Source organism: Lampris incognitus, chromosome 17, assembly GCF_029633865.1.
Source record: "Lampris incognitus isolate fLamInc1 chromosome 17, fLamInc1.hap2, whole genome shotgun sequence".
NCBI classification, from domain to species: Eukaryota; Metazoa; Chordata; class Actinopteri; order Lampriformes; family Lampridae; genus Lampris; species Lampris incognitus.
This window is the reverse complement of record NC_079227.1, coordinates 26,575,020-26,599,696: the sequence shown is the minus strand read 5'-3', so window position 1 is coordinate 26,599,696 and position 24,677 is coordinate 26,575,020. Positions and strand designations below refer to the sequence as shown.

The window sequence follows — 24,677 nt, the reverse complement described above, 5'->3', positions numbered from 1 at the left end:
AGTCACAACGTGCAGGTGTAGCTTTGATAAAAAAAAAAAGTAGTCTCGCTCAGTGCTGGTCTTCTTCTTCATTTACACGTGTTTCAGAGGGAAAAATCAGTCGGCCACGTAACCTTTAAGATGTCTCTTGGGCGTTTTAAGGAAACGAGGTGAGAGAAAACGAGGAGCCATGTGGCTGTGTGAATTACTCTCCGCTAACGAGAGCCGCAACCGTCTTGATGCACGCTCAGTCCACCCAGGTAAGACAACCAAAGAAAGCTGAATCAGTTCGCCTGAGAGCCGCAACTGTTCTACAAACTAGGTCTGTTGATCCCGTGCTGATGATGCTCCTCACCCTATGTTGACTCACGTTGGGCTTGCTCTTCAGGTCTTAATTAACTATAAATTCAATAAACTGGGGTTCTGCTGCACACACTCTTCATGCCATCAGTGTGTGAGAAACCTCGTCATGCTGACGTGGAGGTTTGTGTGTGTGTGTGTGTGTGTGTGTGTGTGTGTGTGTGTGTGTCTATCTCTAAGAACCTGCACAACCTGGTTTAGGGTCACATGTCATTTCAGCCATGAGATACAGGGAGATGATGGCCTTTTGCTGTTTACGAATAGTCTAATAATAATAGTCTAATGGTCCAATAATGATAGTCGAATAATAGTCGAATAGTCGAATAATCTAATAACAATCGTCTAATGTTCAGTCTGCATCAGCACGCCAAGATCACCGAGAGGATCACGCCTGAAGAGGGTCTCAGTCAACTCTGCTGAACAGCTTCTCTACTGTACAGACTATGACAAATGTCACACACAGCTCCAATCGCTACGAGCATCTGTTTTTAATGTAACGTAATGTAAGGTAATGACCCCCCACCCCCCACCCCCCCACCCAGACACACACACTTAGGGCAAATCTGTTTGTTTTGGCGAGAAGCAGTACAATTATACCAAAAGCTGCTTTGGATTCTGTCTTGCTCACGGGCACATCAGCAATGCAAATGCTCACCAGCACATCCACAAATTTAGGGACTGTTTCACTACTTACTACGACACCCTGCTGCCTCCAAATATTTTCCATATTTTTTTTAAGTGAACATCTATAACTCTTTTCAAATTTCCACAAGCAATTCCCCCAAACAGCAAAATCTGCCATTTCAGCAACATACGCATGGCTACGCGGCACTCCTCAGTTTAAACAGCAGTTGTCTGGCGCCATCTAGTGTTGAGTGGCTAACGGCGTTGAACGAACAGATGGAGCGCAGATAAAACAGCGGTGTCCGGGCCTTCCGCTTCTTCTGACAACTGTACAACGTTGCTAAGCATGTGGCTACTCTACTTATCAAGACGCATGAAAGCAGAAAACAAACTCTCAGCTCCTGGCCCTGGTAAAGTTTACACTGCACGTAACCCTCCACTGCAATTCGGCAAATAACGCTCCCCTTCATTACCCCTCTGGTCTGCTGCAAAAGTCAGAATTGTCAAAAACACACATTTTATTTCAGTCCACACAAACAGCAGAACAAGAAATAGGGATCCAATCAGTTTTATGTCACCAAAGATGAACTGTAACAAGTTTAATATAAGGTTGCTTGTACATAAACAATCAGTCGAGTCTAGCCCACATTCACAAGGTAGTCCCCGAAGAGCTATACAATCAGTACAATACACAATAGTGTACGACAGTGACTCACAAGCAGTGACTGTTCAATGTTTAACAGGAAGTTTGAACAATGTTTAGACAACATCCGGTCAGATACTGTCAAGATCCAACAAGGCTTTAGATAGCTGTCCATGCGTCTGCCTCGAAAAATCCAAGATGGATTTGACCCTATGATTCAGGGCTTCGCTTTACAATCAGGGGTAACATCTCCCAGAAGTTCTGATAATTTCACAATATGCGAAACAACAAATGGGTCCATAATACATAAAATGTGTGGTTTCTCATGTACTAGAACTGAAAGGCTTATTCATATTGCATGCCAAATTCATATTTCATGCCAATTTTTTCAAGGCCTGGAATTTAACTTAATATTTAATACATTTCAAGGCTTTCAGTGTATACACACCCAATTATCCAGATTGCATTTAAAGCTTCATACCTTACAGTACATGAATTTCAGAGGTTGCCGGCAGTAGTAGTACGGTAGGAAGACTATTTCCATCTAGTTGAAAGCACAGCAGTGAGGATTTTACAGCAACATGAGGTCTTAACTACCATTTTTAGGTTACACAAGTGTTTTTTGTGTTTAAAAAAAAAGTTAAGAAGGTTTAGCTATACTTCTGGAGCTTTAAAATAAAGCCTTTGTAACAGAACTGTATGTTACAAGATCACGGGTCCCTTTTGAGAGTGAAAATGTTTCATTTAAAACCACCAAATCAATAAAGGTAATGATTTGCATTAACCACATTACACTACACATTCATTGCACAGCTATAGACAGTGTGTAGATATGCAATAACTGATCCGGTATGACTCATGAAGGTTTTATTCATGTGTTATGATTCCACCTCGCAGGCTGATAAGTCTTATGCTAGGCCTACCTCTCATTTTGACTTAGTATCCAGCTCTCCAGATGTGGTATGGTGTAATCATCATGCATACAGCGACAGAAGACATCAGTGGAAGTAAGAAACCAGTCAGTGGGCCTAACACGAGACTTATCGGCCTGCGAGGTGGAGTCATAACATATATTGAATAAGACCTTTATGACACATACTGGATCAGTTACGGCATAACTACAAACTGTCTATAGCTGTGTAATGAATGTTTAATATAATGTGGTTAATGTAAATTGTTACTGGTAATTTAAAATTCAGCAGTTTATAAAACTACAAAATTGACCTATTTCATATAACTTAGGTTAAATAACTGAAATGTGTAACAAACTCCTTGTCCAGTCTTTTCAGACAGTTCAACTTAACCATTTCAATTGTCAACAAAATTCAGGAAAAAAAAGTAAAAGAATTTGAAATGACAATAACTGCACTACTTCTAAAATAATGCAGAGCTGGGGGAAAACACAGTGTTAGAGTAGCCTCTGAAAAGTATCCACCACATATAAACTTAATATATTTCCACAGAGAACTCGGAGGAATAATTAATTTAAAATAAGGACCAATTATTAAAGGTTTTGAGTGACTTTCTGACAGCAGTTCATAGGGTGCCATGGAGTATCAGAGCAAACAGCTGGATGGGTCATTTTAGAAGGACATGATGGTTTGCCGGATGATGTCAGCACACTCTTGCACCTCTTGCTCATTGATGATCAGAGGAGGAGCCAGGCGGATGATGTCTCCATGGGTGGGTTTGGCCAGCAATCCATTGTCACGAAGACGCAAGCAAACTTTCCAGGCGTCATAGTCTAAAGGGATCAAATTGTTATAGGTCAGGTGAAACAGCTGTAGTGCAAAATGCAAGCTGGCTACTTAATTTTTACTCATCCTTTTTTTTAGACAAAAGAATCTTGCCCAGCATCTGAAATGTGCTGAGCAAGATCTGTGTTTAGGTGTGACGCTGCTCTGTTCTACATTTCAGCTACAAAATTTTCACTTAAGAAAAAATAAAAAGGCTGATATCTGGTAGTTTACCCGATTTGCAAAAAATAAACAACAACAAATACATCAAACTACTCAGCCACAAAAATCTTAACAGTCCAGAAATTAATCCTGCAAACTCTACCTTTGGTCTCCTTGATCACAATGGCATTGAGCAGGCCCTTCCCCCTGACTAAGGTGACAATGTCTTTGGGCAACTTCCTCAGCTCATCCCGAAACAGCTTTCCCATCCTCTCTGCATTCTCCGCCAGATTCTCATCCTCCATCACCTGCAGTTGAATATCCAAACATTATTTTTGAGCAGGTGCTCATTATGCAAATAAACTGAAATAAATGTTTTCAAAAGGTTGAGTAACTTTTTGGGGATTATGACATTTAAAGCAAATTTCAACATAAAAGTATACATAAATTACTGAGAATGTATGAAGATAGTCCATCAGACGACCATCCACTGACCTCCAGTGCAGCGATGGCAACGCGGCAGGCCAGGGGGTTGCCGCCATATGTGGAGCCGTGTTCTCCCGGCTTGATAGTCAGCATCACCTCATCATCACACAGCACAGCAGACACCTGAGAAGAACAAAGGACTTGGTCTATTTTCACTGTGGGTGCTGTCATGCACAGGTAGAAATGCACTGCATAGTGATGCAAAGTTTGAAATGTAGCCTTGATGATTATCAAAACGCTTTATTTACAAATTTAATATTTCTTAGTAGCCATATATAATACTTTATTCACAAAAACAAGCAGTAAATAAGATGGGAGTATAATAGTCAGCCTATATTATCGTTATTATTATTATTATTTTAGAAACTAGTTGAGGCTAGCACCTTTGCAAAGATGAGATACTAAACTCAGAGTGAAATGCAAACGAAAACCCAAAATATACCCTACTTAAATGCATTTATAAAAACAACTGAAAGTAGATTACAACAACCACTAAAAGTGGGCAGATCAATTTTTGGAGAAAAAAAATAATATTTTGCAAGTTAACATGCCCCCTTGCAATTTTTGGAGGAAAAAAAAAATTTTGCAAGTTAACATGCCCCCTTGCCGTTTAACCCACATTTTACTGCAAAATATCTCTGGTGTGATGTGATGGAGTACATAACTGGACATTTTTTGGGATACTTACAGGGTAGATTCCACCGGATAGAGCCTTTCCCAAAATCACCATATCGGGACGAACTTCCTCATGGTCGACAGCCAGTCGCTTGCCAGTACGAGCCAACCCCGTCTGCACCTCGTCAGCAATCCACAACACCTGAGCAAAACACAAGGGGATTCATTATGGAATAGTTAGACTTAATGAAAAAAAGTAAATCCTGGATTTGTTAAGTGGCATAAAAAAAACCTCACAACATAATCCCACTTATTCTTTATTGTAACATCTGCAAGGAGACAGTTTAAACACAGGGCTTGAGACAAACAAGTCGAAAACCCTAAGTACATAAGACTGTGAATACGAGACTAAGGAGAGAACAACACTAAAATGAAACTAACTCATTTTAATTTGAGAAAAGAGGAAGAGGCAAGAGCAGGGGAAGAACTGACTGTGGGGGGATTGGACAAGAAGACAGCAAAGGAGTGTTGAGGAAATGAAGCTAGCTTATGTAGTTGGCTAGTTGCCATGTTACAGGAATGAGTGCGAGAACATAATTTCGTTCCCAGGACCAAAACGTGCTGTGTTGATTCGGGATTGCATCTGAATTTTTGATCTGTGCATCCCAATTGTTGAAACTGTAGCATGTGTGGAAAAAAAAAAGTGGTATCATCGAAACCTACCATACAAACCACCATTAGTTTAATTATATTTATAGCAGTTCAACAACCCACAAAAGATAAAAAAGAGACTGTGCAAGCCAGGGAGATTCAAAGATTCATGATTATTTGTTTCTCCAGACTCACATTGTGTTTGGTGCAAAGTTCTCTGACTTTGGTCAGGTAGCCTTGGTCTGGCACCACCACCCCAGCCTCCCCCTGAATGGGTTCCACCATGAAGGCTGCAACGTTTGGGTCTTGAAGGGCTTTCTGAAGGGGGTAAAAAAAGATTGCCAACAAGTCAGTATTACAATATAGATGATATTATCTAAGTCAAAGGATATGTTATCAATAAATAGTTGGTCGTTTCATCAGTCACTACATCCTTATGTTTACATGGACAAGCGTGTTAGTAGTTAACACAGCTGCTACATTTTGGTAGATAAGGGGGGGGGGGAGCATTGTTTTTCATGAAAAAGAAAGAGACTGTCATGGAGGAAACAAAAAGCAACATTTTTTTTTAATGTGGTTCGGGGGAAAAGTCCAGACAATGCCCAAGATGTCAGCTGGTAAGTCCCAGTGCAATAAAACTTCTTTGCATGTTAGCTACATATTTCACAGTATCACACTCGAGAAAAAAAAAGTATTCTGAAAAATCTACAGTAACACTTTTCTACCCTAACAACGTGGTCCATCAAGAAAACAGAGGAAATAAAATTATTCACACAGAAGTGTCGCCACCTCTTCTTCAAGCTCATGGAATGTCATATCAGATGAGCTTAAAACCCGGCATGTACAGTTGAGAACTGAAGCCGAGTATTTTGCCCAGCTTTCATGCTTCATAAGGCACTTTGACCAGTGGCTCCAAGGGTCAACAACCTTTACTAATCATGTCTGTTGCTTACCTCACTCAAAAAAGTGCCACATTGAAAATCCATCGCAATGCTTGTCATGACGTCAATAGCGCAAAAAACAGAGGATACATACAAGTGAATCATACAGATAGGGCAGAAAACCATACCTCTAGTGCAGAAATGTCATTGTATGGGACAAGCTCAAAGCCTGGCATGTAGGGACCAAATCCCTCATAACTGCTGGGGTCAGTAGAGCTGGAGATGGCTGCCATGGTGCGGCCCCAGAAATTACCATCTAATCAAGGCAGAGTGAACATGGCATGTTTTACTACACTGTATCAAGTTAACCTTGCAAGCACTGAATGGAGATTTCTGAAAAAAGCATCACTTATAAAAGAGATCAGGTAGCTACTTACCTGCAAAAATGATTTTGGCCTGGTTCTTTGGTACACCTTTTACATTATAAGCCCACTTACGGGCTAGTTTACATGCTGTCTCACCACCCTCAACTCCTTGTTAGGTACAAAAGAGAAAAAAAAAGACAATGAATACATTCAGTGACAACCCTTGAGGAGGCTGTTTCTACGACACTAAATTGTACGTTACATTTTCTCATTAGCATGCACTTTTATGGAAAGTCTCTAGCAAGAGTCAGTGATTAGCAGCAATATATTTATGTGTCAACCTACAACCATGTCAGAGCTCTGAATACCAATCATATCCAAGAGTGTATGTGATTTACAAGCGCAAATTGTGTATGCGCACAAAAGGTACATAGATCAACAACAATGATCCGAGTAATAGTAGTAGATGATTCAAAATTACAAATGAGGTCAGTGGCACAAATCAGTAGAAAAGGTATTGGCATGATTAGAGACCATCTCTGGATTCTGGTAGGAGGAAGAGGAAAGTTTTTAGGCCTTTCTTGAATGAACTGGGCTAGTCTCTCACTCTGATGAAAGGCAGCAATTCATTCCACAGTTTTGGGGCCAGGTGAGTAAAAAGTCTGGACCTAAGGCTCAGCCTTTTGAAGTAGGGATAGACAGTAGCATTCCTGGGGTATTACAAAGAGGGCTCACAGGATGTTAACATGAATTTTCAGGCAAGCTGGCATCATGCTAAGCACACACACAACCACACATACACCAAAGGAATTCATTACCTGTGTTCATGGGCAATACTTTGTCATAGCCAAACATAGTCGTGATGAATTCCTCATAGGCTCCCAAAACATCATTGTAGAAAGCTCTGGAAGTCAGGGTGAGTTTGGATGCTTGGGCAGTGAGGGCAGCAATGATTTTGGGGTGGCAGTGCCCCTGATTAACTGCACTGTAGGCACTCAAGAAGTCATAGTATCTGTTGCCTTCCACATCCCACATATAGAGGCCTGGATCAAATTGTAGAAAAAAAAGAAATAGTCCACAGATTGACGTAAATGTGTATAGCCAGAATTTATGTGCAAGGTAAACAATGTAAATTAATGCCATATTGTCTCCAAGATCAGAATCTGTTTTCGTGTCAAGACATCACAGTATATGCTCACCCTCTCCTTTCTCCAGGGCCACGGGGAGTGGATGGTAGTTGTGTGCTCCATACTTGTCCTCGCGAGCATAGACCTCCTCTGAAGTGAGGGGGCGTTCAGCCGTCAGTTTGGAGGCAGCGGTGGAGGCAGTGCGTGTGCCAGAGTGGACACTGCGAATGAGTATAGGGGCAGCTCGGCTCAGGCTGCGGCTAAGCTTGGAAACCAATCCTTCCATAGTGCTGTGTCACTGCGTCTACAAAGACAAAAAGGAAGGAGCAGAGTTTCAGTGAGGCAGGCTCCCAATTCATTAAAAAGAAATGTGGCCCCTCAGTACCAAGCAGCAAATGAGAAGGGCTGCAAGAATGTTAAGATCCTGGAAAGCAGTGGGGATATGGAAAAGACAGAAAACAACATGAAAAAAGGGTGCAAATCGTAAGTGTGTATGTTGTGAGTGGGGGGGGGGTCATAAAAGCCCTCTCCTGGCACAGTTGCAACAACTTACACAACTGCCAAATATTTTGGCTCAGGTAACTGTAACAATAAAATCTGCTTCTCCTCTTTCAAAGCGACTTTGCTTATGTGTACTGTGGTTCTAAACTGGACCAAACCCCACCTGATGATGTAATAAGTTATTAACGGAATAATTAGAGGACATAATTATGGCCAGTTTAAAAAAAAAGTACATGTAGACATTGGGTATCATGGGAGTTTTAACAGATGTCATGCAAATCCCAGGTTGTATTTTAAGTAACCTAATGCTAACAGCAAATGTAAAGGATGAAGTGTATCATTCACCAAGCAATCTCTGTGAGATTCCATCTACTCAGCACACAGGCTTTAGGGCTCGCTGAGCAACGCTTCTCTTTCATAGCCAACACAATAGAGCCAGAGTAAATGACCTTTACTGGGCCTACATTACCTTATCCAACATGGTCACTCAATTGTGATGTTCCAGACTCTTCCGTATGATCAGGGTGTGGAAAACATTACGATAAAATTATAATTGAGGTGTTTGTCATCGTCATCACCATCAGCCTATTATACCACCTAATTTCAATATATCAGCCCTTTGACAAACTATTTCTTTTTTTGGGGGATGGGGGTACATTATCTTAGGGTGGGAATATTACCTTTCTAATGTTAAAACAGGTTGGCCATGAGATGGTTTAAACTGTCATTCAGCTGTGTTTTGAATTCATACACCGAATCACGTTGAAAGTTGTAATAATTGAAAATTACTGACCGCTGCTCTTGGAAATTATATACATGGGCTTATTGGCCTGGTCTAACTATTACTTCTCACAACAGCAGATATACTTTCCTAAAGCTGGTAATCTGGGCAGGTTTCCCATATCTTAATATGTGCCTGCTGTTTCCCAATACTAAGTAAATGTTTAACTATTATGAATATTCTATCCAACATTTCACAAATTTTTTTTAAAATAAAATTTGCAAGCTTAACTTGGAAGGCCGTCTTCATAATGCACCAGATGTGCTTTTACTTTTCTTTAAATGCACTCAGTTTTCCATTCCCCTTAAAAACATGTAAAGTGAATAAAAGAAACGTGCCCATATATTGGCACCTCGTGCCAATATATTCCGCCCAACCTGCTCTGCCTCGTCATTCTGATGCAGTGAATACATGCACAAAGTAAACAATCAGCACCTGGTCTGGAATACAGCAAGGGCAAGGACGCTGAGGAAGTGTTTGATTTGTCATTGTGACACCATTAAACTTGGCCATGGCAGATGATAGGTTGGTTGGGAGCTGCCTCCCAATCACACCCCCTTCTGCATCACAGTCATGGGCTAAATTAAACCAGAAAACAACCTCATGTTAGTTTGCGATAGGTGAGTTTCGCAGACTGTATGACACTTCATTGTTGAACCAAAACATTCTTATATTTTAAATCATTATCACACCTCTTACATCCAGTTATTTGGCTTAACTAATAATTTGGTGAGCCTTGACCCCAGAAGAACAGGATTTAGGAACTGGCAGCTTTAACACCTTGGTGTGAAGAATCTGATTTATGTTTTGGGGTAAGGCCAAACAGCTGTTAATATGTTAAGGTAGGCACTTCTGACTAGGTGACAGGCCACGTTTCAGGCTCTCAAGGGAAGTCTAGACTGGACGTGTCACTTGGTATTTTAATTGCTACCGCTAAGCTGGGTCCAAGACCGCCGACAAACCAACGCCATCATCCGAGGCCATGGTCACCGCACAGGCCACGCTTCACATTTAAACCCTGTTGAGATCGAACTGCTTCCGTCTGACACGTTAACTACGTCACGGAGCTAACCAGCTCTACTTGTTTGGTATCCAACCTAATCCCCTTGCCGATTGCCAGATTTGCCCCGAGCGCTAAAATAATCGTACAACCGCTACTAACTTTGAGAATCTCCGGATAGTACTCATGATTCGTGCCGTTTAGTAAACTGCCCGCGGTGTTGCCATATTTCGTTTAGCTAGTGCGATTTCATAGTGCCGTTTTCGCAGTACCGGCTAGCTTGGGAGCGTTAGCTGACACTTGCCTGTCATTCCGACTCTTAAATGAGGATGAAAATATTCAAATCCGTACCACAAACTGCCGCGGAAATGTTATGTCCTCCGTATGTGAACGTCCTCTTCGCTGAGATGCTCGGCTCCCTTACGTCGATTTTTTTCAGACGAGTGGAGTTCAAACAAACTGTTGGCAACACATATATATACATGCATGCATATGCATGTTACGTAACTCGCGTCATTTCGCGTCAAGGTCGAGACACTCCCCAATGTTGCAACTTCCAAGCCCATTGCAGTGATTGACAGTCATTGATAAACTGTGTGATATTTAATCTTTTTGACCAGTAATGACAAAATAGAAAATGTAATACGTTACTTACTGCTGGAGAGCGCCGGTCTTATTTGCCAATACATGCGATGGTAATGAGAACACAGCGCACACGGCCCACATTTTTTGAGCTATTATTCATATAGGAATAACGGTAACAATAGTAAAAATAGGAATACATGTCCCATAGGTCCCTGTTCTGCGCATGCTCTTTAAAGGAACTTGACATGGCAGACACAAGCTGGGTAAAATCTGCGAAGAGTTTGAAAGGTGTGGTTTTAGACATGTGTGGCGTTTTGTATGACAGTGGAGAAGACGGCGGGGTTCCCATTCCTGGCTCGGTTGAAGCAGTGAAACAGTAAGCTGTAAAGCGAGTAGTGTCTATGAGTAGATCACTGTCGGTCTGTATTAAAAGGAGGCATGCACCAGCTCTTAGGCTCTCCTGCATTAACATCTTGTCTAAGAACCAATCATATTCACAAGTGTGTGTGTCTACAGAGTTCGCATCGTACAGAAGTACAGTTGAGCCCGCAGTTGTCAAGCGTCTCTGAATTACTCCTAGGAATCGTGCTAAAAGTATAACTGAATGAAAATCCTACCTGTGAGTGGGACTGAGTTCCGAAACTCCTGCGACGCGAAAGACATGCCAAAGAAATTGCGACATACGTTTTTACGACACTTTCAGCCGCAAAGTGAAATTACGATGACGTAACGTGTTGTAGTTTTTCTGTGGCGCACTTTTGGGGGATTGCCTTTGTCAACGAGCACATGACATCAGACCCAAGAGATACCGGGTTGACCTCAAAGGAAACAGCATGAGGCCGCTCTCTTTGAACACCCCATCATCTGGGGTTATTCTGCTGTGGCATTGCTTGCCAGTCAAAATCAGAATCAGAATCAGAATGCATCCATCCTTCCCCACAATAATCAATGTTGTGGGTGATTATTGCCCACAATTTTTATTGGGCTATGATGATAATCATAGCAGCAACAGCTCCTAGGAGGCAGCAACATGTATGAAGCCAGTGGTTTCTGTGTAACTCGCCTTTGTTTGGTGAGAAAAAAAAGAATAATTCTATAATTCTGTGCAGAATTCAGGAGAATTGAAGATCAAGACGTTTATGAAGCAATTGCATGATGGGCAAGCTCAGTCATACAAATATTCAATTCTGATCAAGTTAATATATTTTCATGAAATCAACGTTGTCAAGCGTTCCCTGCACATGCCTCCTACTGGAGAATGTACACTTGTATCTGTATTATTATTATTATTATTATTATTATTTTAACATGGTGATGCTGGTCGAATGGCTTGGGTGCTGGGCTGTTCCAGTGGCGTCTGGACACTGCTTGGATCCTGTGCATCATATTCTTCATACATTTTATAATTCCATTATAATTCTGTTATCCTCTTTCAATGTTGTATTCTTTAAATTGTGTAAACACAACATCCATTGCATGTTGTCCGTCTTGGGAAAGAGATCCCTCCTCTGTTGCTCTCCCTGAGGTTTCTTCCTATTTTTTTCTCCCTTTTAAAGGTTTCTTTTTTTAAGGGAGTTGTTCCTTGCCTGATGCGAGGGTCTAAGGACAGGATGTTGTGTTGCTGTAAAGCCCCTTGAGGCAAATTTGTCATTTGTGATATTGGGCTATATATAAATAAAATTGACTTGACTACTGCAATATCATCTTGCTGGGAACTACACCTCGGGCTGTCCTAAATCAGATACTGTCATGACTCGTGGGCTCAGGAGATAATTCCTAAGAAAAGGAATGTTGATGATATGCTCCTATTCTGAGATGCTTGATGGCTAAGGGCCCTAAACTGTTGATGTGAAAAATGTACTTGTCCATAGCTTGTGGTCTGGCAGGTCGCTCAAAATTGCTCACCTCAATCTTGTATATTTTCCCAGACTCAAGGCATCTGACCTAAAGCTGCGTTTTTGCACCAATGAGACCCAGGCCACTAGGGAGAAGTTTGTAGCTAAGCTTCAAAGAATGGGCTTTGACATCTCTGTGTCTGAGGTGTTCTCTCCAGCCCCAGCAGCCGTGGCTATCCTGAAGGAGAGGGGCTTGCGGCCACACCTGCTGGTCTATGATGGTAACACATCAGGATAAGAGCTTTGGGCAATATTACTCACCAAAAATTGTTGTCTAGGCCAATTTTATGACCAGAATTTCTCATAAACTATTTCTGTAAAAGAAAAAAAAAAAGCTATGACATTATCCAAAATCTCAAGATAGCCAGAAGTGTGAGATTGTTAACAACGATTTTTTTTTTAATGTGTGTTACAGGGGTTGTACCAGAGTTTGACAGTGTTAACAAGGCCGATCCAAACTGTGTGGTCATAGGGGATGCAGCCGAGAATTTCTCCTACCAAAACTTGAACGACGCCTTCAGGGTACTTATAGGCCTGGAGAAGCCAGTACTTTTTTCACTGGGTAAAGGGTGAGAAGACATGTAATTTAACTTCCAATCAATTGATAATCTAGCAAAGCATATTCAGAATCATGTTTATTGGCTATGTAGGTTTGCACAAACATGGAATTTGACTTCAGTTTCATGGCTCTCTCAGTGTACTTAACATAGAATAACAACACTACAACACAACAATCTTCAGATATATACACAAGGATTGACTTTAAACAGGCAAAATAAGAGGTGATAAAGTGCAGTGGTGCAGAAAATATATCACAGAGGCTGAAATAGATGTTAGCAGGTTACTTGCATACATGCCTGAGGTAGATGGACATGACAGAGCGTACCAGTATACATACATTCATCCATCCATCCATTATCCAAACCGCTTGTCCTGCTCTCAGGGTCACGGGGATGCTGGAGCCTATCCCAGCAGTCATTGGGCGGCAGGGGGGAAGACACCCTGGACAGGCCGCCAGGCCATGGCTGGATTTATTGACAATAATTTATCGATTGATTATTGATATATTTACAAAATAGATACAACAGTTGTGATAGAATAGTCTCAAAGTAAAAACCTTGCCATAGCAACACATAATAACAGGCTACTCTTTTCACAGGAGGTACTACAAAGAGACAGATGGTTTGAAACTGGATGTAGGGGTTTTCATGAAGGCTCTGGAGGTTGGTGCTCTGTGCATACTTAACATTGACCTATAACTTGAGAATTGGTACCAGCAATTATGTACGAGTAAATGGTGAGCGATATATTTTAGAAATTTTTTTATTCCCTTCAGTATGCCTGCGATACAGAGGCTGAGGTCATAGGGAAGCCATCCTGTGTGTTCTTCCAGAGTGTTCTGAATGACATGGGGATACAACCACACGAGGTACAAAATAGGTGAAAAGTTATCCGGATACAAGCTTATGGTCATGGTAGTGTTCGTGTAACGTTCTTCCTCTTCATCCCTCACACAGGCACTGATGATTGGGGATGATCTGGTTAGTGATGTAGGTGGAGCCCAGCAATGTGGAATGAAAGGTGTACAAGTCAGGACTGGCAAATACAGGTCAGTGATGATACCATGTCCTGAATTTTACTAGCATCCTCAAAGGGAAGAAGTTTCAAGTTTCAGGAAAGTTCTACTTGACCCCAGTATGTGGCTCAAAGGGAACTCTAACTAACAAGAGTGGGTGAAAATACACACGGTAATCACGGATATTGCACAAAATGTGTTTGAACCTTGCTTTTTCAATTAATTTGCATCTATAATCAGGCATCACATGACAATATTAAGACAGAATTGCTTTCTGGTAGCTCTGTGGATACCATTTACAAGGCAAACCTATTCAAGTATTCACCACAAGAGGAAGCCCTTACACCCTAAATGTGCAGCCAGGTTTCCTCCCCGACACAGGCTTCAAGGGAGCCAACCATCTCATTCCTCGGTCTACCAGATCTATCTAATTTATTGAGAATACTTTATGATTAAAATTAACTTCGTTTTACCCACATGTTGGATGGTTGTTACCCACAAGGCTGTAGTCACAGAAGGATTTATAGACTTAACTCTACAGATTACTACGCTTCCCTCCCTAAATTGCAATTAGAGAAACATATGGTCACTTATTTAAGAAGAAATATGTTGTGCTTATGGCAAAAAAAAAGAGGGGCTGAAAGAAGAATGCAAGGTTGTTCAGAGAATTATGTTTCACTGCAGTAAAATGCAAATCCCTGATTGTAAGTCATGCTTTTTAAGATTTTTTTAGTTCTGGTATGAAATCATGGAAGATTTGATACATTTAAGACATGTTATTTGGGATACCTTGCTGGTCCAAATAATACCCCATCACTGTCCTTTCTTGCATAATAATTCTGCAATTACTCAAACATAATACTTCCTTGCACTTAGTTTGGCTCTACCATGGCTGAACCATGTATTGGGCCTACTTTAGATAGTCTAGTGCGCTAGATGACCTACTCCTTTTCTGTTGTCTGGCATGCAGACCTGGATCATGTGACCAGAGAATGCTGAGTAATCCTCCTGAGCATCACTCAACTCTTAATCCCATCACTGAGAACACACTAGCCCATAGGGCACTCTGTAAACCCTAATGTGTGTGTTTGTCCACGCGTGCTAGGGTGCGCTTGCTTATATTCTATGTCCTTAGCATGGTGTGCATGCATGTATTTGTGTGTAAGCATGACCTGTCTGTATTTAAGAGCCAACAGTATGTACTGCCTTGGGTTGGAACAGGTGTACAATGCAGGGGGCAAGACACTGCACTTTGTCCGATTCAGCTCCTTCTATGGACTGAATGGAGACCATCTGGTTTAGAGCATGTGACATCAAATTTGGCTTCCTGCTGGCTCAATTCAGTTGCTGTTTGTGCGAGCGTGCATGCGTGCATGCGTGCGTGTGTGCATGTGTGTGTGTGGGGGGGGGGGTTAGGTGGCGGTGGTGGGGTTATGCCCTGAGCAGTGTCAAAGACGCCCAGTTTAGCACACAAGATAAACCAGATTAAAGGATATTATTGCCGTCCCCGTGGATTTCTGGAGAAGAGTGTGTAGTAGGAAATCGGGGGATCCGGCATAAGAACCCATAGCCTTTGTAAAATCAATATTGGGTTTCTTTGAGCGGTGGGTTACAGGTCTTCTTCTCTGACTTCATGGCCTTATTGCTAACAATAAGTCAGCAGTTGCACATGCACATCATACATACACAGTATGCATATTGTCTATTTACAATTACAGGTTCCACTGTGTAGAAAATGCGAGATGAAACGCTACGTGTACTTTTGCTGGATTTTTTTTTTCATGTTAAATGGTGCTGTAGTATTTTTGCATTTGGCAAGCCCTAAACACCATTCAAATGCTATACAAGATTACATTACATTACAGTCATTTAGCCGACGCTTTTATCCAAAGCGACTTACAATAAGTGCATTTAACATAGGAAATCAGGAGAACTACTAGTCATCAGAGGTCATAAGTGCATCTAAACAAGCATCTAAGAGCAAGAATGAGTTTTTTTTTTAAAGAGTGAATACAATAAGTGCTAAGAACAAGTAAAAGGGTAGTAGTTCTTGAAGAGGTGAGTTTTCAACCTGCGCCGAAAGATGGGCAGCGGCTCCGCTGTCCTGACATCAGTGGGGAGTTCATTCCACCACTGTGGGGCCAGGACAGAAAGAGCCGTGACCGGGTCGATCGGCAGCAAGGGCCTCTGAGCAATGAGGCAACCAGGCGCCCCGAGGCAGCAGAGTGAAGTGGTTGGGCGGGGGTGTAGGGCTTGACCATGGCCTGGAGATAGGAAGGAGCTGTTCCTTTCACTGCCCTGTAGGCTAGCACCAGAGTCTTAAACCGGATGCGAGCAGCTACTGGGAGCCAGTGTAGGGACATGAGAAGGGGAGTTGTTTGAGAGAACTTAGGGTGGTTGAACACCAGACGAGCTGCAGCTTTCTGAACAAGCTCCAGAGGTCTGATGGCCGACGCCGGGGCGTCAGCGAGGAGGGAGTTGCTGTAGTCCAGCCGGGAGATGACCAGAGCCTGGATGAGCACCTGTGCCGTCTCGTCGGTGAGGAATGGGCGAATCCTCCTGATGTTATAGAGGAGAAATCTGCAGGAGCAAGCAAAACCCATGCAACGTTTTCAGCAAACGACAGTTGGTCGTCCAGGCTCACACCCAGATTCCTCACAGTGCGAGTTGGCGTCACCACAGTGTTGTCAAGCTCACATAGTAGACATTATTCACGTAAACACAGCAACACAACCTGTTATTTAATCCCCTATCTTGTACTTTGAATAGTCCATAGTAGTAATAGAGCCCATAGTAGCAATAATAATGGTAATAAATTGGGGAGACTGTAAACACCGACATGTCATGCTTATGACTCTGTCGACACAGATAAGATCAGGATCGTGTTTACTGGTCATGTAAGTTTGCAGATACATGGGATTTGACTGGTTTCATGGCTCTCTGTGTACCTAATATAATAACAGATGCAAGAAAGCCTTGCCTTTTTGATAACTGTCACTGCTATAGAAATACACTCTGGAGGCCTGTCTCTTCAAAGAGTGAAGAACAAATGCTGCCCCCTACTTGAAATTTGTAGAGTAATAACGAATAATATTGAAATATGTATAATAATAATATAGTGGTATTATAAAGGCTGACTTGTAAATCCTAGTTTCTCTTAAATCATACAGGGTTTCTAAAAATTTGTCGCATAAGCTAATTCAACTCTTCTTCTTTTCTTTTTTTTGGCCCATCGTGATGCAGTACAGAGGCGGCTCTCTTCCATCCCCTTTTGTAATTTACAGCATGTGAAATAATCTGTTTCTCAGATTTTAAGTCTTTCGCACCCTCACAATACTCCATTGACACTTCCAGAGGCCACAAACGTACGCAGCGAGAGCAACTGTGTTTTTTTTTCTTTTTTTTTTTTCTTTCTTTTTTTTTTTTCCTCCTTTTTGTGGAACCGTGTGTGAGGGGGAGACGTGTGATTTAACATTGTTTAGCCGAGCGGCCCTGTGAGCCCAGGCTAGCTGAGAGCTGCTATAAACCTCAGTCAGCTCTGTGAAAACACAGCTGTTTCCAAGTCAACCAGATGCTGTGCAGGCCTCCACTTCCCCCACAGACGAGCTTGGGGGAAATGGCTGCTGCTCCGAGTGCCCGGGCCCACTGACAGCAGGAGATGGGAGACAAATACAAGTCTCAGACAAATCCAATCATATTTGATGACATTATAGGGCTTTCGACCGGGCCGAACCCTTTGGCAGCAAATTACCACACAGGACATGAAATTCTCATTGCCGAAAATCTTGTTTAGATTTGTCTGATGGGAGAATTGTTTTCATGTTGTGTATGCTCTCTTTGGCTCCTCTCGTATACCAGCTGCACCCTGAACTCACTGGAAATAAAAAAAACAAATAAAAAAAAAATGTGAGCAAATCTCCTGAAACTCCAGGCCAACTGCCTCTTGTTGAATTCACACACATTACTGCATCAGACATGCACTCTAAACTACTTGGTGAAGACATTTTTTAAAACATGTGTTCTTTTGACCTCCTGCAGGCTACTTTTCTGGTGTTTTTGCATTGCAAGCAAATGCGAGAGAGACTGCTCTGCTTTAGTCAGACCTACCCGATGATGTGTGTTCACATTTGGGCACCGCACCGTATTGTGGTTTCTGCATCGAACCTATGTTGTTGCAGTGGGCTGCAAATGCACAGTAGCTGTCAGGCCGGCCTAAATGGATGCCTTTTGTCATAGCTGTGTAAGAATTCTCAGACTATTACATCCACTAACGCTAACCATGCCCTCTCGTTTTCGTGTTCCTGTCATGTTATCGCGGTGCACCCCTGAGATTAGCATCACTGCAGGGCAAGGCCCCGAAGAACGGAGATATCAGGGTGCGTACAACTGATGGCTGCTCAGGCAGCTAAGGAAACCTCATAATAAGTGGGTGGAGATCTAGGCTGATGGAGATTGTGCTGCTAGCGAACCCAAACAAGGAGCCCCACAACCCTCTTTAATGTAGAACAGTCTTCCAAAGGGGGGTGGGGTGTAGGGGTTACACCAAAAAAGAGCTTGGAGGCGAGACTAGCAGTTTGGAAATCCATCTGCTGATGTTAATCAAATGTGGGGGAGCAATCTGTCTTTATTGAGCTCTCCATAAACAATTGTTCGCCCTTTCATCTATATATGTAGTTGTGCTCCTACTTGCGGTCATGGCGCCGTACCTCTTTATCTTTATGGTTGAATTGTTTCTAGTGGATGGCACAGGGAGCATGATAGAAATACCGATGGTGCTAGCTCTGTCTACCACAGTGTGTGTGTTTACAGTGTGTCGCCTTTGTGAATGGTCATCTTCCTCCCCCATGTGAGCGCCACGGACCGTGGCCTCCAGCGTTGTCTCCGTCATCTGGAGTCTGGACATAGCGGCGAGCGCGGAGCAGGCGAGCTTTGAAGCCTCATGAAAGCAGGCTCCTGCAGACTGTCCCTCCAAGCATTTTCCTTTATCCAAAGTGTAAATCAGTTTAATTGCTGTTACCTGATTAAAGGTACAGCTTCTAGCACCTTTTGTACCAGCTCTGCAGGAAACATCTCCCCTCTGTGATTTATGATCCGGAAGTTGAATTTCAAGGTTTAGCTCTTCGGCTACAGCTTCTGCTATTATAGAGGAGAATTCGGTGTAGTTATGTCTCACCTATGCAGCTAGTATCGATAAGGTATTTTTTTTAAGTTCCTGTAGCTTTAGGAGACCGTAAATCTGTTATTGCTGTATCTGTTGGATGGGAGGGCCAAAAAGTTAGAGGGAGTTTTGTTCTCACTGGATTCCTGTTAGACTTTGACAGCAAAAAAGAAGAGTCACTGTGTAAAGCTGTGTGTAGCCAACGCTACACTGCTAACGTGAGGGTTGCGATGTTGTTTTCCGAGCAGGACGGGACAGAGTAAAACTCTCCCGAGACGACGGGTCCAAACCGCGAACTGGCTGACTGAAACCACACCCCAATCCGTGGCCTTTCTGTCTGGAGCCAACAGGAAGTGACCCTCGGTGTGGGGCGGGTGGGGACGGGGGGGCTGCAGTAGGGTAGTGGGTGGTCATGTGATCAACAAGCAGATTAGCCTTCCTCCTCTATCTTTTTACGGAGTGGCTCAGGTCGCGCTGCTCACACAGTTGAGAAAAACAAACATTTACTAGATTACTGTTGCAATACAAGGCCTGCAGGGACACTGTCAAGCCAGCTGCAATTACTGGTGATGCATTGACTCTCCGGAGCTGTGTGTTCTTTTCTCATGGCTGTGCTGGTAACTGGCCTGTGTAAGCACGCAGTGTAAAGTGCATTGGTTAGCGCACACCTTATCTACTCTGACTAATGCACACACACACACACACACGCACACACACAAACACAAGCAATCACATGGGATTGCTGACATTAGTGTACGTGCACGAACGCAGATGGTTGACGTGCAAGTTCTTGCAGCCGTCTTCGTGGCTGCTAGTTGTACATTCTTCAATAATGCAGAGAACCACTGTGAAACGGATATGAAGTAAAAGATGTACAATACGGCATATATAAGTCAGCAGGATGTGGTTTTAAAGGCACACATTGAAGACCAGATATGGGCCATCTTCCTCAGTGTGGCACTCGATTGCATTTCTTCAAAATGCCAAGAGCACCGAGTATAAGCGTGCGGGGGGGGGGGGGTTCAGCAGGGGTTTCCGATCCACATAGATTCTTCCAATATGTCTCCTCAGTCCACGGCCTCTAAAGTGGTCCACATGAACCCAGTAAGGGTCTGGTCCTGCTGAATATGTAGGTCACCAGTTTCCACAATGTGAGCTGAATCCCCCCCCCCCCAGCAGGCTGGATTGGGTTAAGTGAATGAGGGGACATACCACGCAGTCTGTCTGTAACGAACACGGCTCTGCTGAGTAGATTTCCACCGTTTCCAGTCATGAAGTCATGTAAATAAAGACATTATCTACAGAGTGTATAGGAGGAAGGACGCCTCATTAGGAAAGTAAATGCTCCATCCATCTGAGCAAACACTGTACAGAAGGCGAGGGGCAGCTCCCACAGTGAAAAGGCCTAAGCCATCGGCTTAACAAGGTTTTATGTTGTTTTTCAAGTGTTTTATAAATCTTTTAATTGCCACCATATTATCGTGTCAACACACAACTGATATTTTCCACAAGTTCAGCGTCGGTGGTAGTCCCTGTTTGCTGTTTATTCAAACTACATGCAAACCAGTCGACTGGGCTCCCATGATGTATGCTCGGTGTTGTCCGTGACTTACTATCGCGGCAAAACCTGAGCATTTCATCATCGGGATCTCTGTGTCTTGAGAAAGGCAATGCTCTGTTTGTCTTAACACAAACAAGTTATTTGGTACATTTTTCCTGTTTGGAAAAGGGCAGACGAGAGCGGAGCAGACAGCCACGGCAGTGTTAGGTTTATGGACTTGCTTTGTCCTTTGGAACGCGGCGACACCGAGCCGTGACAGGGTAGCCGTGTACTCTGCGGATGCGCCGTTGGATGTGGTTGTAGCTTAATCTCTTTTACAAGCCGAGCACTGCCCCTGGGATTGCTGTTCGTACATACTGTGTTTCAGCGGAGCTTATCTTTCAGCCTTCCACCGGTGTCCTATAGCCCCAATGGCAGTCATAATGTACGTGGTTTCAGGTGTGTCTGCCTGTAAGACAGGGAGTGATAGTCTGGGGAATGCGTGTGGTGCACTGCGTCGTAAAGACCTTGTTTTGCATTATGACCCAGACAATTATGAACTCTCCATCTGTGGAAATAATGGCGTTCACTGTCCCCCTTAAAAAAAATCCAGTAGAACAGGATTTGGTTTTCAGAGTGTGCCAATGGGTGACTGTGATACTGCGAAGTTGTCCTCGGGAGCAGCTGTTTTCTCCTCCAAGCATTCATTCCTCGTCTCACCGTGCACTTTGCTTTACCTTGAGCATATCTCTACGTCAGGGCCCGGGCATTTTTGTGCTTTTCTGTGCAAGAGCGCAGACCCGCACCATGTCCTGTTGACACCAAGGTTTCGTCTGTGTGGGGAGGAAGCTCGCTTACCCCGCTCTGAGTCCTGCCTCGGCTGCCGTGTGGCTGCGGACTGTGTGTGTCTAACAGCTATCTGCCAATGTGTCAGTGGGGGTCTCTCTGCCTGGACCCCCCCCCCCCCGCCCGCCCCAAGACCCTTTCCCGCCTGTCCGAGGAGCTGCGCTATGTCCAAAATATGACCTTTTGAACTGAAACAGGAACCGCAGACACTCTCTCTTCTGTTAACCGTGTCCCCCAGAGCCTCGGCCCAACCCAAAATAAGAGCGTTGTGTCTGAGCCGGGTTTTTGTTAGGGCTGCCGCTAACAGACAGACACGGTAAACAAGACAGCGTTTGGTCTACTGCTGTCCCCAAGGTAGAAGACTGTGGCTTTAGGCTAACAGAAGGATGTCATCAGTCTAATAACATGTTTTTATTTCTCTCCGTCTGTTCGTCTGTTCATCAGTTCATCATGGCAACCCGTGCATTCATCTTCCATCTTTTTTTCTTTTCTTTTTTTTTTTATCTACCTCACCTCACCTCTTTCGGTATGCCTCCTTTGCAGCATGGGTCTGTCCCGGCTGCCCAACTTTGACTCAGTCCAATCTCTTCTACGTGTCCTTTGTCAGTTAACAGCTGGGCGTAGGCAAGACATTTGCATGGTCAAAAGGAAATGGAAAGCGCAGGGCTTTTATTTCTCTTACTTGGTCTCTCTCCCTTTGTAACAGATAACAGATGAAAGCTGGGTGTTGCTGTGCTGTGGGTTGCCGCTCGCTCTTTCTGTCCCGGTGTTTGGTCCCGGTGTTCCCAGATCACTGCCCGAGCTCCTCGGTCAGGGAGGTGTATGTCGTGTGCTCTGCTTCTGTCATTGTACAGCGTCTCTGTGTCTTGCTGCCTCAGCTGATGCTTTTCTTGTTGCGTCACACAGAAAGTGGATTTTCAAATGCACAAAAAAAACAACACAAGTTTGCCTGTAGTCTGACTCGATATGTACCAAAGCTCACCTAGATATCTGCTCAAGAGATAGAACGATTAACCCCATTCTTTACCGTAGATATGTAGGCTAGATCACATGGGGAGCGGAGGCCGAGGGCATCATTGATCGCATCTTCGTACGCCCATACACTGTGTCCCAGTAACCAATTTACATACAGTCCCATCTATGTTTCCTACCCCCCTAGTTTGGGATTGGCCGCTTTCCTTTTTTTTTTTTTTTTTGCTGGACACAAACACAATCAAGGGCGGCGCAGTGGTTAGCGCGGTCACCTCGCAGCGAGAGGGTCCTGGGTTTGAGCCCCAGGGTAGTCCAACCTTGGGGGTCGTCCCGGGTCGTCCGCTGTGTGGAGTTTGCATGTTCTCCCCGTGTCTGCGTGGGTTTCCTCCGGATGCTCCGGTTTCCTCCCACAGTCATGTGGGTCAGGGGAATTAGCCATACTAAATTGTCCCTAGGTGTGTGTCTGTGTGTGTGTGTGTGTGTGGGGGGGGGGCTGTGATGGTCTGGTGGCCTGTCCAGGTTGTCTCCCTGCCTGCAGCCTAGTGACTGCTGGGATAGGCTCCAGCATCCCTGCTACCCTGGGTAAGGGTAAGCGGTTTTGGATAATGAATGAATGAATGAATGAATGAATGAATGATGAATGAATGAATAAACATAATCAATTCTGGGAATTAAATGTCATCTGCATTGCATCTGCACTGTTATTAGTTGTAAACGGGGGGGGGGGGGGGTTATGAAAACCATTTTGGCCTATTCTGCATCTGTCCTGCTATTCATCTTTCCAAGTGTCTCCTGAATGGTCTGCTTGGATCCGCTGTAACTGGGGTCAGGCTTGAACCCTGACAGAGACATGACACTGACTTACGCATCCCAGATGGGTGTTAGTTTAGCTCGATAGAGAGGTAAAAAGGTGGGGTTGAAGCTCCCCTTTGTGCCCTGAGTGTGGCCTGCTATCCCTTTCACCCCGGGGGGTGACAGCTTCCCCTGCATCTAGGCTTCTCTAAAGCCTGCTGCATGTTACAAGTCAATGAGATATTAATTATTAACCAGAGCTTCTTCTTTTCTTTTTTCTTTTTTTCTCCTTCGCAAGGAGACCAGACTCCCACGGTGAGACAAAGGAGCAGCCTGGGCCTCAGTCACCGAGCCCCTCAGACAGTACTTTTCCACTCCTGAGAGAGACCGAGAAAGAAAGAAAGAAAGAAAACGGGGGAGAGCAAGAGAGAGAGAGAGGGAGATGGAGACAGAAAGAGAGAGGGGGCGAGGAACAGAAATTGAGAGCTAAAGCCCACAGATGGCAGGCTGAAACGTAGCACTGCCACTTAAATACATGAACACAGGCCCTCAGCGCTTTCAATAGGGATCCATTCCTCTCGCAATTATCAATAGACAGGCTGCTTGGCAGGGGGACGTCCTTGGGCCCTTGCCTGGATTCTGCTGGGGCTGTTTCTCTCCCTGTAATTCGTATTTGCATACGGGTCTGCATGCATGCGTGTGTGTGTGTGTGTGTGTGTGTGTGTGTGCGCGCGCACGCGCGCGCGCGCGCTCATGCATGTGTGCATGTTCAGATGTGCACTCAGTATGACAGTTTGTCCAATGCTTGGTGACTCAGCTTTTCATCAACATACAGAACCCACTTACACACACACACACACACACACACACACACACACACACACACACACACACACACACTGCACAGCAGGTCACCCACAGCTCTGCTAATAACACGGTGATGAAAAGATCTGGGTCACACGGTGCTTTGCATATAGGGCTGTGCAACAAGGGAAAGGATAGTTGCAATAACAATAAAATCAGTTTAGTTGTGATTAGCAAAAAACAAAACAAAAAGGGTCGTGTTAGAAAACAGCGTGCGCTGCGGTAAGAGTTCTGTCAGTGTGAAGAACATCCTTGACCAGAAGCGAGCGCTTATGTTGTACCTCTTCTTACAACCTCTGATGCAGTTTGTGGTTTGAAAGAACAGAAATTTTCCAGGGGGGGGTTCTGATAGTTCACTACCCCCCCCCCCCGACACACACACACATGCACACACTGCTGAAGCTCATGGGAGACTGCCGAGAGAGGATGGAAAATGTATGTGGTTCTATTTTCTGCTGCAACCAGGGAATCCCCTTTGCGTCCCTCTCAACTGCAAAAAGGGGAAAGAAAAAAAGAAAAGACTTATCTATCTAATGTG

The 24,677-nt window shown here is 43.8% G+C and overlaps 2 protein-coding genes across 4 annotated transcripts in view; one reads left to right on the top strand and one right to left on the bottom strand.

Moving 5' to 3' along the window:
- Positions 1-1,530: 1,530 nt before the first annotated feature.
- oat (ornithine aminotransferase) lies at positions 1,531-10,654 on the bottom strand. Of its 3 annotated transcripts, none has more exons than XM_056296615.1 (10): positions 10,567-10,654; positions 7,702-7,933; positions 7,321-7,545; positions 6,575-6,670; positions 6,326-6,453; positions 5,452-5,574; positions 4,679-4,807; positions 4,000-4,113; positions 3,668-3,812; positions 1,531-3,350 (listed from the first exon to the last, which is right to left on the bottom strand). In XM_056296615.1, the coding sequence occupies exons 2-10, from the start codon at positions 7,913-7,915 to the stop codon at positions 3,190-3,192; spliced, it is 1,335 nt and encodes a 444-aa protein (XP_056152590.1). In that variant the 5' UTR covers positions 7,916-7,933; positions 10,567-10,654; the 3' UTR covers positions 1,531-3,189. The 3 variants fall into 3 exon arrangements, with proteins under 3 accessions (XP_056152590.1, XP_056152588.1, XP_056152589.1); XM_056296613.1 differs by lacking the exon at positions 10,567-10,654 and adding an exon at positions 10,263-10,388; XM_056296614.1 differs by lacking the exon at positions 10,567-10,654 and adding an exon at positions 10,216-10,346.
- Positions 10,655-10,726: 72 nt separating this feature from the next.
- The window catches only part of lhpp (phospholysine phosphohistidine inorganic pyrophosphate phosphatase), an 18,471-nt gene continuing 4,520 nt past the window's right edge, over positions 10,727-24,677 (top strand). Inside the window, exons 1-6 of the mRNA XM_056296616.1 lie at positions 10,727-10,872; positions 12,425-12,612; positions 12,807-12,960; positions 13,551-13,614; positions 13,728-13,820; positions 13,909-14,004. Of these exons, the coding sequence (XP_056152591.1) occupies positions 10,742-10,872; positions 12,425-12,612; positions 12,807-12,960; positions 13,551-13,614; positions 13,728-13,820; positions 13,909-14,004 (726 nt within the window). The 5' untranslated portion in view covers positions 10,727-10,741. The remainder of the gene's footprint in view (positions 10,873-12,424; positions 12,613-12,806; positions 12,961-13,550; positions 13,615-13,727; positions 13,821-13,908; positions 14,005-24,677) is intronic.

Coding starts and splice junctions, on each gene's coding strand:
- oat (XM_056296615.1), bottom strand. CDS start 7,915: ATGGAAGGATTGGTTTCCAAGCTTAGCCGCAGCCTGAGCCGAGCTGCC. Junction 6,454..6,574: donor GGCCAAAATCATTTTTGCAG/GTAAGTAGCTAC, acceptor TGCCTTGATTAG/ATGGTAATTTCTGGGGCCGC. Junction 4,114..4,678: donor TATCCGGTGGAATCTACCCT/GTAAGTATCCCA, acceptor TGTTCTTCTCAG/GTGTCTGCTGTGCTGTGTGA.